At 34.3% G+C, this 14,787-nt stretch overlaps 1 protein-coding gene across 2 annotated transcripts; it reads left to right on the top strand.

Annotated features, from left to right (window-relative positions):
- Positions 1-4,397: 4,397 nt before the first annotated feature.
- LOC131165353 (peptide chain release factor 1, mitochondrial) lies at positions 4,398-13,352 on the top strand. 2 transcript variants are annotated; one of them, XM_058123066.1, is made up of 11 exons: positions 4,398-4,759; positions 9,421-9,530; positions 10,239-10,337; positions 10,585-10,768; positions 10,886-10,934; positions 11,030-11,108; positions 11,282-11,356; positions 11,429-11,506; positions 11,772-11,930; positions 12,738-12,833; positions 12,970-13,352. In XM_058123066.1, the coding sequence occupies exons 1-11, from the start codon at positions 4,603-4,605 to the stop codon at positions 13,159-13,161; spliced, it is 1,278 nt and encodes a 425-aa protein (XP_057979049.1). In that variant the 5' UTR covers positions 4,398-4,602; the 3' UTR covers positions 13,162-13,352. The 2 variants fall into 2 exon arrangements, with proteins under 2 accessions (XP_057979049.1, XP_057979050.1); XM_058123067.1 differs by having other exon boundaries at positions 4,533-4,759; positions 9,427-9,530.
- The last annotated feature ends 1,435 nt before the right edge of the window (positions 13,353-14,787 follow it).

Below are 14,787 nucleotides of genomic sequence, written 5' to 3'. Positions count from 1 at the left end.
TTTTTCCCAAAACTGTAACATGAAAACCCCATAATTTTACCTATTAGATTTCCCCAAATAAGTAGTCAAAACACACACAAGACCATGAACCACAGTTCTACCAAATCCGATTTCGAAAATAACCGATATAAATAGAATCCTCTTACCTTTCCCCGAAAATCCAGCCCGAACTCTATGGCTCCTAAACAGTGAACTGAGTTCCCTAAACCTATAAACCATGGTACAATAATTACTTACAATCTTACTCCCTGTAATTTTACTGAAATGGAAATGAAAATCGAACCCTATCTCGATTTTTGGGTCAAAACCCGAAGACCTCAAAACGAAGATCCGTTCTTCAAAACACGTAGAGATTTCTTTCCTGATCCTCACAGTAATGTTGGTTTGTTGATTCTAACAATGAACAACAAGATATATATATATATATATATATATATATATATAGAGAGAGAGAGAGAGAGAGAGAGAGAGAGAGAGAGAGTGTGTGTGTGTGTGTATGGCTTCGAGTTCTAGAGAGAGAGAAAAAACCTTGATAACTTAGCTTCTAAGTAAAGAAATGGATATTTATAAAGCCTTTGACTCGGCCAACCACGTTGACGAGGCGGCGTCTTCGTTGACGAGCCAGCAAAGGAAATTCATTAACGTAGCGGTGGGCTCTTCAACGAGCCTGAGATTTTTGGATTTTCCAAAACCCCTCGGCTTCTCCTCGTCGACGAACCTCTGAATTTCGTCGCCGAACAATAGAAGGGCCTTCGTCGACGAAGCCTGCTCAATTTACTATTTTACCCTTTTCTTATTTATTTATTCCATTTCTCATAGGTCGGGTTCTTACAAGAAGTGCCCAAAACCAAGGAGGTTTTGGTTATTATCTCCCTTTATTATAATAGTCAATGCTTGATTCTATCCATAGTTGAAAACTTAAGGAAAATCTTACTTATTCTTAAAAGGGGCTTTAATACCATTCAAAACTCAAGAACCTTTATTGTAATTGCTTAGATAGATGACATTTGGAAGGATGAGAAACAAATATATGTATATATATATATTGATAATATACATTCTTTAGTTTATAATCAAGCTTATGAGATAAATAGATTGATGGCGGACTATGAACGAGTTTTTTGATTCGTATAACGACAAAACACATAAAATCTCAAATTCAAAAATATTCATAAGCAACTATTGGCCGACAGTCATACAAAGACCATTATTGATGGTAGCTTAAGGGGTAAGTGGGTAACCCTATTCATGCAAGCATTACAGCGCTTATTTAAGACAATACAAATCATGACTAGAACTCATTGTGGTACATCTTCATCTTGTTTTGAGAAAGGAGTTTTCAACATGGTATTTTTAAGCCTGATTGACTAAAAGCCCTTCACTTCATTAATAATAGTTTTGCTTCCCATTCTTTATTGGAATCTTGTTGCAAACAACAAGATCCTCTAGGCTTCAATTAGTCTTTGAGTATGATGCATTCTCTCTAATGAGAAAATTAGTATACAGTCCATCTTGTAAAACTTAGCTCTCAAGACAATGCTACGATTATGAAGTTGATAATGCCTCCAAGTAACATGAAGTCATCACTCATTATGAATAAATCTTGGAAGCACTATCATATGTGACCCAACTTGGAGGCACTCTAACAAGAACATAAAAAATTATATAGGAAATAATATTACAGTCCCACATCAAATGTGTACTAAGAAAATTTAAGATTCATAAGGATGATTTAAACTTCAAATACGTAAGGTATTATTTATATGACAAATTCGTGAGACCAATTGTAATGATCCCAAATATATATATATATATATATATATATATATATATATATATTTATATATACATGAGTAGAGCATAATATTAATAATAAAATAATAAATATGGTCATTAGTATCAATACGAATGTGTTTCTTTGTTAAGGATAATTGATTCTATGTTTAATGTCTAAGACAGACCTTATCTAAGCTAGTGCTCAGAAACCATTGCAACTCAGTCGCTTCCTAGAGGTCGCCCTAGTCAAAGTAGAATTTCATAGGATAAACAGAGTAGACACAATTAGTGTACATATATAAGTACATATATAAAATAATATTTTTAACTAACATATATTATAGAAATATATGATAAAATAATAATAAACATATATATAGGTGTCCTTGTATACATTTCATAAATTTCGTAATATAGGTGATAATTTTCACATCCAGTGCATATGGGGTCTCAAAACGATGTGGGGCCCACATGGATCTTAAACTCGAACATGTTTCTTCTTTCATAATAAATAATAAAATTAATAATAACAATATAATTTATTAATAATAATAATAATAAAATAAATAAATATATATATAAGGGTGTCGGCAGCAAGCTGCCGAAGCACCCCCCTCCCTTTCTCTCTCTTTCCTTCTTCTTTCTTTCTTTTCTTCTTTCTTTCTTCTCATAGCCCCCACCCCTTCCCATCACACACACACTCTCTCTCCCCTTCTCCCCGTAACCACCAAAGCAATCTCTCTCTCTCTCTCCCCCACCCTATTAATTCTTGTCTCCCTCTCTCTTTTCCTTTCCCTCGCGACAATTCAACTGTCGCAGCCCCCCTTTAGCAAATTTAAATTTCCACACAACCCCTCCCCATTGCCTATATATAGAGAAGTTCTTTCTATTGAAATCTCACAACTTTTATGTCAATAATATTTCCAAAAGGAGAAGTGAGTGAAATGATTAGTGGTAGAAAGATAATTTTTATGCTTAAAATTCTCACTTCTCCACTTTTGCTAATCTCATTAGTTAAAAGTTTGTTATAACCATTTCACAGGATTAAATTAGAGTAAGTAAATTTGATTATGTTAAGTTTTTATTAAATTTTACCCGAGTATTATTTTTTACGTATATCTGAGTATATCAATTTTATTTTAATATACTTGCATTTATTTTTGGGTTAAGAAATGCTTTAATTCCCTCGAGTAGTTTACAATATTATTATCTTCTATTCAAGAAAAAATATTTTTAGCATGAATATCATGTGGTATGAGCTTATTAAATTACATTGCATATTTTACAAAATAATTAAGATATGATACAATTTTTATGATGTTGTTCATTTTATTGTATAAATTATATATACAATTTTTATGATATTATTTTAATTGCATAAAATATATATACAAGGACATTTGTTTTAGTAAATTTGTTGGTATCAAAGTAAAGAGGCAAATGAGTCGAGGATAGCCCCAATCCTCAGGACTTTAGTCCGGGGGCTTATTGGTTTGGCAAATGAGTCAGGGACGGCCACGTGAGTGTTTTGATTGTACAAATAATATGATAGTATGTTTTTAAAACCCCTTATGACTCAAAGATTATAGAATTACGATGTTCGGTACCGTAACTTAAAGTTTACAGAGAGCAGAGTGCACTCACACTGTTTATAGAGTGATTTTATATGACAGTGGATTTCTCCTGAGTGCACACCTGGGTCAGACCAGGACTTAATATAGAAAATCTCACTTACAGTTTATAATTTGATTTAGTTTGGTCGGCCAACCAGTTAAGTCCAATCTTCGGACCGCACAATCCTGTCATGGGTAACACATGACTTTTAATTAACATGCCTAAGAGAGGTTTTTATAGTATATGTGTATATATAATTATGTGAACAGAGCTATTTGCCTAAATGGTGATTTGAAGGAAACATATAAGGGAATATATAAAATTGAAGTATTACAGTTACAGTTTTAAAGTTAATAAGTTTAGTTTAACAATTGCAGTATATAGTTATAAAATTTGACTATTATAGTTGATGATAAAAGTTTTATACAGAAATTTTAAAATTTACATTTATTTTAAATGCAGTATTGAAGTTATAATATTAATGTTATTTTACAAAAATATGATACCGTGAAAACTCATTTTAGTCATACACTAATAATAATTTTATTTACTTACTGAACGTTATCTTACCCTAATCATTATTTTACATTATAAATGATTCTAAAGAGTGTACCATAAATCTAGTATAACAAGTGCATGGACGCGAATAGAAAGAGTAGGGTAGAATAAAAATAAGTAATATCATTTGGATTACGTTTGTGTATTTAAAATTTTAGGAAATGATAATTTTTAAATATTTGTGATACATTTGTACAAAGTTAATTATTGCTTTGATAATAAAAATAACTGAAATTTATTTGCTTCTGCTGAAAATTTATATATGAGAACTCACTCGATCGGTTTGTTACACCAATGAACCAAATTAAACAATACCTCTCTATATTTGGGCCAAGACCATTACGACAGTATTCTACACCAGCCTAAGTTGTATCTAGATTTCAAATGATTCTTGGTCAAATTTCAAATGATTTTTTTCTTTGGGCAGTCACCAATTAAGCTGGGCCAGCGAATGGGATTTTCAATTCACACCAGCCCTAGTTGTATCCAGACTCCAGAGCGCAGCGGGTCGGCACATCCTATGGGCTGGCCCAGTGGGTTGTCCATGGATTGTAACCCAGCCGTTGAGTCCAAACACCAAACAGGCAGCCTCGTTGCTCTTGGCTCTTGCTGCTGCTGCATCAGCTGCATCTTCAAGCTGGAAGCACACAAAGTATGAAAACTCGAGGGCTTCTGTGGAGCAATCTGATTCGCGTGATCAGGGAACATGAATCTGTCTCCTTCATTGCTTCGAATTCGCAGAATCGAGGATGCTTTCCGCACTCGATAATGGCCAAAACTTCCCTCTCCGTAGTCCGTTCATACTCCACTGGTGCGCATCTTCTTCTTTTATTTTCCCCCCAATGAAAGGAACCTCCTTTGAAACTCTTTTTTCCCTTAAGTGTGCTGCTATGCCCAATCGTGGTTTTGCAATCGTAGTCAATAGCACACATGCTCTAGGGGAGGATGGCTTTTAGACGTTTTAGATTTTCTGATGAAATTTGTTTTATGGAATTGGACTTAGTAGTTTGAAATTAAAAGAACTTTGTGTGTTATTGATTAAATAGAACGTTATAATATTTTTCTGAAAGCATGTAATTTAATTTAGATGTGGAAGAAATTAAATTTGACATCTCATACCTTAAAAATAGTATACAATTAAAGTAACCCAGATAAGAAATTTGTGAAAAATACTTGAGGTAATAGCGAATGTGAGAACCGTTGTGTTTGAGAGAGAGTGGGATAAGGCTCTAGCTCCATATGATTTTTATGTAGATTTTTTTCATTGTTGTTGGGATGCGGTGGGGGTGGATATGTTGAAGCTTTTTAATGCGTTTTATTTGAAGGGGGTCACTGGAATGACTATTAATTCACCATTGTAACTAGTGTGTTCAAGATTATTGCAAAGGTTTTCCCGGATGTTGAGTTTGGTGCTCTGTGTTACTATTTCTCAAGCTCAAAGTGCTCTGTGGGGTCGATAGATTTGGAAACTATTCAGTAGCTAATGAGATGGTGGAGGATGTTCGCTGGAGGAAAGAGAAGGGGGTTATTTTTTAAGTTGAATTTTGGAAAGGTATGTGATAATTTTATTTGGAATTTTTCGGAAAAAAATGTTTTTGTTAAGAAAGGCTTTGGTGAGAGGTGTTAGTCTTGGATGAGGGAATGTGTTCATTAAGGTGTAATCCCAAGAGGGGGGGTGAATTGGGTATTTTAAAAATTCTTTAATAATTATTTACCAATCAATCCCTATTTCTATGTTTAACTAATTAATGGTAGGGATTTATGTCTTAATTGAAGTTATTTTATCAATGAATTCTTTTTTACCCAATTAAGTGCGTGTAAAGTTATTCAACATACACAAGCAAGCAAGAAATTAAAATACGATGCGGGAAATAAAGAGGATAAGGGAAGAGAGAATGCAACCGCGATTTTACGAGGTTCAGTCAACCCGACTTACGTCCTCGCCTTGAGTAACATATTCAAGGATTCCACTATAATCCCTGTTCCTTAAATTGGGACGGAGCTTCCCTTACAATCCGCTGCTTACAAGAGGTACAGTTCCCTCCTATTCCGCTGCTTACAAGAGGTACAACTTCCTCCTAATCCGCTACTTACAAGAGGTACAGCTTCCTCCTCACACCCGGTTTACAACTCGAACCGTGTTTACAATAGAATCTGAAAATTAACACTCAAAACAATGCTTCTAACAAAAGCTGGTGAGTACAATTCAATTTCCTAATACATTAACATATGATATAACTTGAAGCTCATGAATGTATGAAAAACGATACAATCGTTTTATGTATAATATGCTTCAACACACAAAACCCTCTTTATTAAAAACTCCCAAGTAAAGAAATATTTGAAATGCTTTGGAGTATATTAGGGTTCCTGATTCACTTTGCAAAAGTGCACAAATATATTTGAAGTGAACTTGTTAACAAAAACTTTGTCTTGAATATTAAGTCAATGCAAATCACAAAGTTTTATTTCATGTACTCAATCACAAACTGAATATATTTATTTTCAGAAAATATCCCTCAATTAATTGTATAGTTATAAGTACCAAGGATATTTGATTAAGCTTTAATATATGTAAAATATAAATCTTTTAGAGAACACACACTTAAATCAGCCCTTTCAATTAACCACACAATCTAAATCAAGTATCAATCTTGTTTAGAATAACTAAGTATGTGTATGGGCACTTACAAGATCAATCAAGTAATCAAAAATAGGTTTTTCAATAATGAGCTCTATGAAAAAATACATGTATATTTTTATACTCTTGAATCAAAAATCAATCAACCAAAAGTTAAACAACTTTCTCAAGTAATGATCTTTTTAAAAATAATTTTTATATGTATGTGCACACTCAAGATCAAACTTTTCTAATGATGTTCAATAACAAGTAATGAGATGAGAAGTTATTGAAAATAATAACTTGAATGATCAAACCTCAATACCAAGTTGACAATCAAGATGTATAAGAGAGATCCCTTTGAGATTCTAAATTGATTTTCCCAAGCTTGATGAGTAGAAGTTGAAGTGAAGGCAATTGTATAGCAATGAGAGCAAGTTTCTCAATATTTTTCAATAATATGTATTCTTCTCTTCTTGTATGTCTTAGCTTCGTTCTAGGGTTTAGATATTTAGTATTTATAGTGTCTTACGCTTAGGATTGATTTCAACCATTGGATCAAAGAGAAGGCTCGTGAGTTCGTTTAATAAAAATATGATTTTTAAACTTTTCCGCGACTTCAGGCTCCTAATGTTGCAGTTCAGGCTACCGAAGTGATTTCAGGCGACCAAAGTTCCAGTTTAGGCAACCGAAGTACCTCTGTCAGGTTCTGTCTTTCCCATTTAATTCTTCAAGCGACTGAACTTAATCTTCAGGCTACCGAAATCCCCTTTTTTCACATATATTAATTCCCAATCTAAAATTCTTCTTTGATTCTCTTCTTGGGTCTTTTATAAAACATATTTTTCATGATTTCAAAAACATTTCTAAGTTCATGAAGGTTCCCTAATGATGTACATGAAATGCATGAATCCTAACATTCATTCTTAGTTATGAGCCTCTAATTAAATCATACGAAAATGTAAGTACATGAGATCTAAATACCCATTCCCAAGATATTCTTGAACTTTGCCGCTTGCATCTTGATTCTTGTGCTCTTTCATTTCCATGGATCGTGCCAAGATATGCTAGCCTTTACTTCGTAGTTTCCATAACTTGTTATCCTTCCGTGCATACTTGATATAGATCTTGTTCACAAACTCAATGCACAGATCAAATACCAAGTGATTTGTCATTATCAAAATCGGATTGGACTCGTAGAGTCAACAGGATGTTTATCAGATGTGTCCTTTTGGTGATTTAATGGGGCACCTAAATCATGGTTTAGGGCTTTTAGGGTTGTTGGATAAGGGGATCTGCTATGTCCTTTCTCATTCATTGTTGTTTTTGATGTTTTAAGTAGATTGATAGATAGGCTCGTGAAAGGGATTGGATTGGAATGTCAATGGTTGGTAGTCTCTTGTTTACAGTTTGCGAATGATACTATTCTTTTTTTTTTGGCTGATCACAGTCTTATTTGAATGTTTTTGTAATCCTACTGATTTTTTAGAGGATCTGTGGGTTAAAAATTAATCTGGAGAAGAGTTGGACAGCAGCTACAAATCTTAGTTGTGACAAGTCTTTGGAGGTCATTTCTTTAGCCAGATTTGGGGATTCTAGATTGGTCTTTTGACTTTACTTAGGAGTCCATTTGGGTGGTAATCCTGGATCTTTAGCATTTTGGATCTTTAGGTTTTGGGATCATATGGTGGCTGAGGTGTCTAAGTGGCTAGGTATGTGGAAGGGCGATTTGTTCTCTCTTGGTGGTTGTATCAGCTTCATTCGGGTGACTTGACTATTCCTCTTTTTATTCTCCCTTTATGTTTAGGATTCCTGTTGGACTGTCCAGTAAAAAAATTGAGAAAATTATGAGGGATTTTCTTTGGTCAGGGGGAGGGAGAAGAGTGACCATTTGGTTAGTTGGGGTGCGCAAAATAGATTGTTTGGAATACTTGGAGAGAATTTAGTCTATCCGGAGATGATGGAAAATTTTCTCGACAACTTCCTTTAAAGGTTTTGGTGGGAGTGAAGATGCTTGTAGACTGTGGAAATGTGCGTCCTTTTTCAATTTTGTGGGGGATTTGTTTGGAACAGAATGTGAGTATTTTTATAGGTGAGAAGTTGACATTATCCTTGCTTTGGGATAGGGTACATTTTGTGGTTTTGCTTTAGGCTTTTGCAGCTGGTTGTTTTAGGGGAATGCAATTTTCAGATTTCAAGTGGGGATTGAGAGGCATTGTTGCTACAATTTTATTTTATTTGGTTTCTGTTTCATCATAGGAGGATTTCTTATTCCTTTTTGTGTTTATTCTTATCTCTTTTAATGATTTTTTTTTTTTTTTGGGTATCAAAAGAAAAGTTGGCATTTGATTTTATTTTTATTTTTATGATTATGATATAAATTATTAAAACTAAGTGTTTAAAATAATATTTAGGAAATTAGGACAGTGAAGGACATAGTACATAGTTTTATTTTTTGTTAGTCAAGTATTCAAGTTGTCAACGAAACGATGGAAAATATTTTCAGATGAAAAATATTCATGGAAAATATTTTCAGATGAAAAATATTCATGGAAAATATTTTCCTTCTAAGCAGAGAGTCTTGTGCTTGTCTAGTCAATATTGTGTTTCTGATTTTGCAATAAGTGTCATTGGGGCTTTGGACTAGAGGAAGACATAAAAATGAAGTCATTTATAATCCTTTAACACAAGTATTATGTTTTTACATTCCAAAGTTTTCTCTTGCTTTTTTGAGTAAGTGATAAATATGCTTCTAAATATGCTAATATTATGTCCCTAACACCATGTGCATCAGATACACAAATAATTTGATCAGTTGTTTTCTCTTGGATGATTTTTTTATTAATGTAAAGTGGCAGAAAAATTGCAACCTCAAATGTCAAATGAACTTATCAAGATCATGGAACAAAGACTGTCAGCAATTGAGCACAGGAGTGCTTGTCTTCAAGGACTCTTGAACCAGGTAATTTAATTTATCTGTTCCCATCATATTCTTTTGATGCCATTGTATTTCCTGAAGAGGGTGCAAGTATAGTCGCATATTGTTAACTCTAGATGTGCTGCATATTGTGGTAGCAATCTCCTTCCAAAAAAGACATGCTGCTATTTTGTTTAGAACATAAGACAGTTGATCTCATATTGAATAAAGATCATTCAGTTTTCTTGAATGAATGAATGAATGTGGTTTCTTTCATCCTTTTGTGGGATTTTGGTTTCTTTTTTTGTGTTATTTTTTGGGGGCCAGTGTGGAGAGGGTGATGGTGGTTTGAAATGCTTTGTCTTTAGTAAGCTTTATATTACAAAATTACAATATAATAATGTTGCACCCAGTGATAAGGGCAAGCTCTGGGGTGAGCCATAAACTTGGACATCCTGGTTTGATAAATTGTAGGATCAAACTTGTACTGAAGTGGGTACCATGCCAGGGGCTTGCTGCACTAGGTGCTTCAGAGGTGACTGATCAATTTATTGCCGAACTCCTTCACTGTTAAAAAAATAAAAATAATGTTGAACTCTTATCCAATAGGTTACTTCACTTTTGTAATTTCATTATTGTACAAAAGGACTTACAATGACTTTGTTATGACCCTGTGGGTTAGATCTCTTAATTCAACTGAAGTGCTGACTGAGTGCATTCCTTTTTGTTCATCTTGTGGTGCAATAAAAATAGCCAGAAGCCTCACCAGCCGAGTATTCAAGGGCTAATAAAGAGCTTCGTAAACTTAAGAGTTCAACTGACCTTATAAACGAGTTGAGGGCCAAACAGAAGGTAATTGATATCTAGGTATTTTAAATTCATCTTCTGAATTTGTGGACATGCTTTACCAACAGTACTCAATATTTCTATGGTAGACATGTATTCAAGTATAATAGTGCCTTGCTATTAATAATACACCTCAATCTTCTATTTCTAGATCATATGCCTGACCAAGTTTTGGTCAATTACAACATAGAGTCATAATTGCAGTTTCCTTTGATTGTCTGTTGTCCCTATTTTGATTGTCTGTTGTCGCTAGGAGATTGATGATTTGAAGTCGCTGATGGCTGAGTGTCCTGAAGATAAAGACATGCTTGAAATGGCAGGTGAAGAATTAGGCCATGCCGTGGAGGAAGAGAATAGACTGCAGAAACTGCTGTTGAAGTCATTACTTCCTAAGGATGATGCTGACGAAAGGGACTCCATATTGGAGGTGAGAGCAGGTCATAAAAATTCTTATACGAATGGGCTTGTAAATAAATATTATTGATGTATTGTGGGAAGTTCTCCTCTGAACACATCTTTTCCTTGAATGTACTACTGAAAAAATTTTGAATCAGGAACTGGAGGTGAAGAGGCATCCTTGTTTGCAATGGACATATTTAAGATGTATGTTATGAGAATGTAGTTAGCATCTCTATTTACAACTTTTACATTTTAAGAAATTGTGTGTGAATATGATCTTGTTATCTAAATTCTAACAGGTATGAGAGATACTCACAGAAGAAGGGTTGGAAGTTTGAAGTGGTAGATATAACAGAATCTGATCTAAGAGGATACAAGGTATGTCTTAATGTCTTAATCCCTCAAAGAAAATTTAGTATTAATCTTTTGTGAGCTCCATCTTTCATTGTATGCTCAGTTGTAAGCGCATTATCTCTATATAATAGAATCAAAGGTGAATTTTACCTTGGTAGTTGTTCTACATTGATCTGATTTGTAGTCTTACATGTCAGGAAGCTAGTGGAGCAGTCTCAGGAGCTGATGTGTATGGGAAACTTAAATTTGAGAGTGGAATTCATAGAGTGCAGGTTCTTTTGCCATCTTCTAGAACATAATTTCTACTTAGTACAGGAATTATAGCCGTTTTTTCCTTTTTGCAGCGAGTTCCTGTGACAGAGAAGTCTGGACGTGTGCACACTAGTGCTGTGTCTGTTGCTATCCTCCCTCAGGCAGATGAGGTGCCAACATGTTTGACTTAATGTTCGTTAATATTTTATTTGAAAATTATAGGATCTAATTATCTAAAAAAGTTGCATTTAGCACTTCAAGAAATTTCCATGGACAAGTCAATGTGTGATGTTGTAGTCATGTGTCTACTCTTTCAACTTTTGAGCAACAGAGGTAGTGTTTAGGTGGGTTTGTGCGTGCATGTGTCGCCAATTTTCCCCTTCCTGGTCTCTTTTGATCCCCAATAAATTTGATTCAAGGGAGAGGCTTTTTCAGGTTGACATCCAGTTGAGAAATGAAGACTTGAGAATTGATACTTACAGATCTGGCGGTTCAGGAGGTCAGCATGCAAATACTACTAACAGTGCTGTTAGGATAATTCACATTCCATCCGGATTGACCGTCTCAATACAAGATGAACGATCCCAACATATGGTAAAAGCTTCTATGCCATTGTGATAGTTTTTGCCTAACAATTTTTGTGCCCTTGTATTTTCGCCATCTGCTAGGCAATGGTCACAACTGCTGCTTGTAAGTTTTCTAATATTTATTGTTTTTGTAAAATATAATGGAGGGACATGTCACTTGGACATAAATATATTATTTTAGCTTATCATCCCTGTTCATCTTTTTGTCCTCCTCATGACTGGATGTTTTGATGTGTAATGTTATGATTAGGTTGTCTGTCAAAAGTCTGCCTGTTGAGCTGCGTCACTTGTTCTATAGTTTTTTTTTTTCTTTGGAATTCTGTGATGTGTAATAGATTTTTCACTACTGTCTGCTCAATGCACTTGGAACACAGTTTTTGTAGTTTTGGGGCCAGTGTAAAGTCATTGAAGTTATGCTGTAAGGTAGTCCTGTCAAGTAGTGTTCCTCTTTTAATGTTTCTTTACATCTTAATTATTGCCGTATTGGTTTGTTGAGAGTTGTCCGGCATGAATTTTTCCAAGCGAAAAGTATGAGCGTGAGAGCACTTGTATTAGCGCCTTGTTTGCAAGCATCATCGATTAAAGTATCTTAAATTTACCTGCATTCATAATTGGCCATTTTTACCATTGTTTCTCTGAATTTCATGTGATTTTGTTCTCTGGATATAAGAATCATTTTCCTAGTAATGATATGATAAGTCATCCACATGCAGTTCTCTTTCATTTTTATAACACTGAATTATCATGCTGTTAGTTTTAGTATTCGGCATGTTTATGCATCGCTATTGACCCTCATTCTTCCTCTTCTTTTTAGAACAAGGCCAAAGCTCTTAAGGTGCTTCGTGCAAAGCTATATGAAATGGAAAGGTTTAGAATCCACACAAATAGGTCAAAACTTCGGTCAGAGCAGGTATAAAACGACGGACAGATTCAGTTTTATTCATGTTCCTTCCCCATTTCTCCCCTGACTCTCTCTCTCTCTCTCTCTCTCTTTCTCTCTCTCTCATATACGAGTATTTTAAAATTCTTGATAACATCTTGAACAGATTGGCAGTGGGGATAGATCTGAACGCATCCGAACTTACAACTTTCCTCAAGGTCGAGTCACTGATCACCGGGTTGGCATCACCCACCATTCAATAAATGATGTGATGCAGGGAGAGAGTCTAGATGTCTTCATCGACGCTCTTCTTTTGCAGCAGGAAATGGATGCAATTGCTTCTTTCAGCACCACATAGTGATGCCATTCAAGGTTTCCTTTACAACAATCCTCTTGCCCCCTCTCCATCTTCAATCCCTCCCTCTCTCTATTCAGGGTGTTTGTACTGTAAGCTCATAACTTAATGTTAATTGTTTGTCACTGTTTGCATCATAATTACTGTATTCAACTTGTTATTTGATGAGAATTAACAAGCACCATTAAAGGATCCATTACATGTTCCTGTTTGGGCCTATTACTAGAGCGAGATCCAAGAAGATCAAAGAAGCACTTCATGGGTTGATTCAAGATATTTAGACTTATTTAAAATTGGGGTACTTCAAACTTGACCCAAAGAAAGATAAAGGTTTAATAAACTTAATCCAAGTTTTTGATGGAGTTAATCTTGCTTAATGACTGTAATCCCTTTATTAATGGTGTGCTATTCAATTATGAGAATTGACTTTTTGGCTTTTGTCTTTACATTTAATTTGTAATTTTGCAAGACAACTTAGCTTGCATGAGTTTTTAGTAAGTTATGAGTCATTAATGTATCTAGTAAGTTGGTGTATTTATTATTTGTGTCTCCTATCCTTGTGTGGGAATTACTAAGTGTTTAATGTCCTTGCCCCCCATGCTAGATATATATCTCACCATTGTAAGAGCTAAATTCATTGAATAGAAATCAAGAAAAAGTTAGGATTTGTCTCTTCTTTTGGTTCTTCAGAGAACTTGCGAACTTATCAAGGATTCTTCCTTGTGGCGTTCAAATTTTATTTCTTCAGTTCATAATTAAGTTATAATCATTGAGTTGGGGTTTGTTACTTTATATTTTTGGTTCACGTTTCATTTATAAACGTTGAGTTGGAGGTTCCTATCAAAAATCTAAATTTTAGCTTTCTTGGACAAGCATTCCAATATTATTTGCTGAGTCTCAACATGTGTTTGTTGAGGTTCATATCATTTGATATTAGAGCTTAGGTTCTAAAATCAGGTTTACTATCCTTTTATTTTTTATTTCTTGTTCTCGTCTTATCTTGTTCCGTTCACGTTCATTATTCATTGTTCTTGTATTGTGGCGTATACCAAGTTGAGAGGAAAAAAAAAAACGTCAGAAAAAAAAAAAAAGAACGGTCAAAAAAAAAAAAAAGGTGATATTGAAACAACAAATACTATCATTTGATACTTATTAAAGTTAATTTTTTTATTATTATATTATGATTTTTGTAGTTTCATTTTTCTCAAAAAATCTGATTTTTGTCCTCATTTTGATTCGTTGTTTCTGTAATATTTTTCTTGCCGTTGGTGTTAGTTTAAATACTATAAGTTGAATTTCTTGATCACGTTTATTAGTTAAATAAAGAACTAAAAAGGGAAAACTGTGAGTGGAAAAAGGCAAGAGAGTGTGAGACTAATATCGAGAAAAAACCAATTTAAGAGTGAAATATGAGTGTGAGTGACATAATTTGAGTGCAAACACGCGAGGGAGTGTTGTGAGGAATTATTCTAACATTTTTTTTTTTATAGTTTCAAAAATATGTCTTCGAGGGTGACACATCAAACAAAGAAGGAAGGGACGAGTCGTCCTTCATGTTGCAGGTTATACAACAATAATTTGAACGCATGAATCTAGTGTTTAATGAGATTCGAGATTGGATGGATAGAC

Source organism: Malania oleifera, chromosome 10 (genome assembly GCF_029873635.1).
Source record: "Malania oleifera isolate guangnan ecotype guangnan chromosome 10, ASM2987363v1, whole genome shotgun sequence".
In the NCBI taxonomy this organism is placed as follows: Eukaryota; Viridiplantae; Streptophyta; class Magnoliopsida; order Santalales; family Ximeniaceae; genus Malania; species Malania oleifera.
The sequence above is the reverse complement of the archived record's forward strand: the minus strand, read 5'-3'. Positions and strand labels throughout refer to the sequence as shown.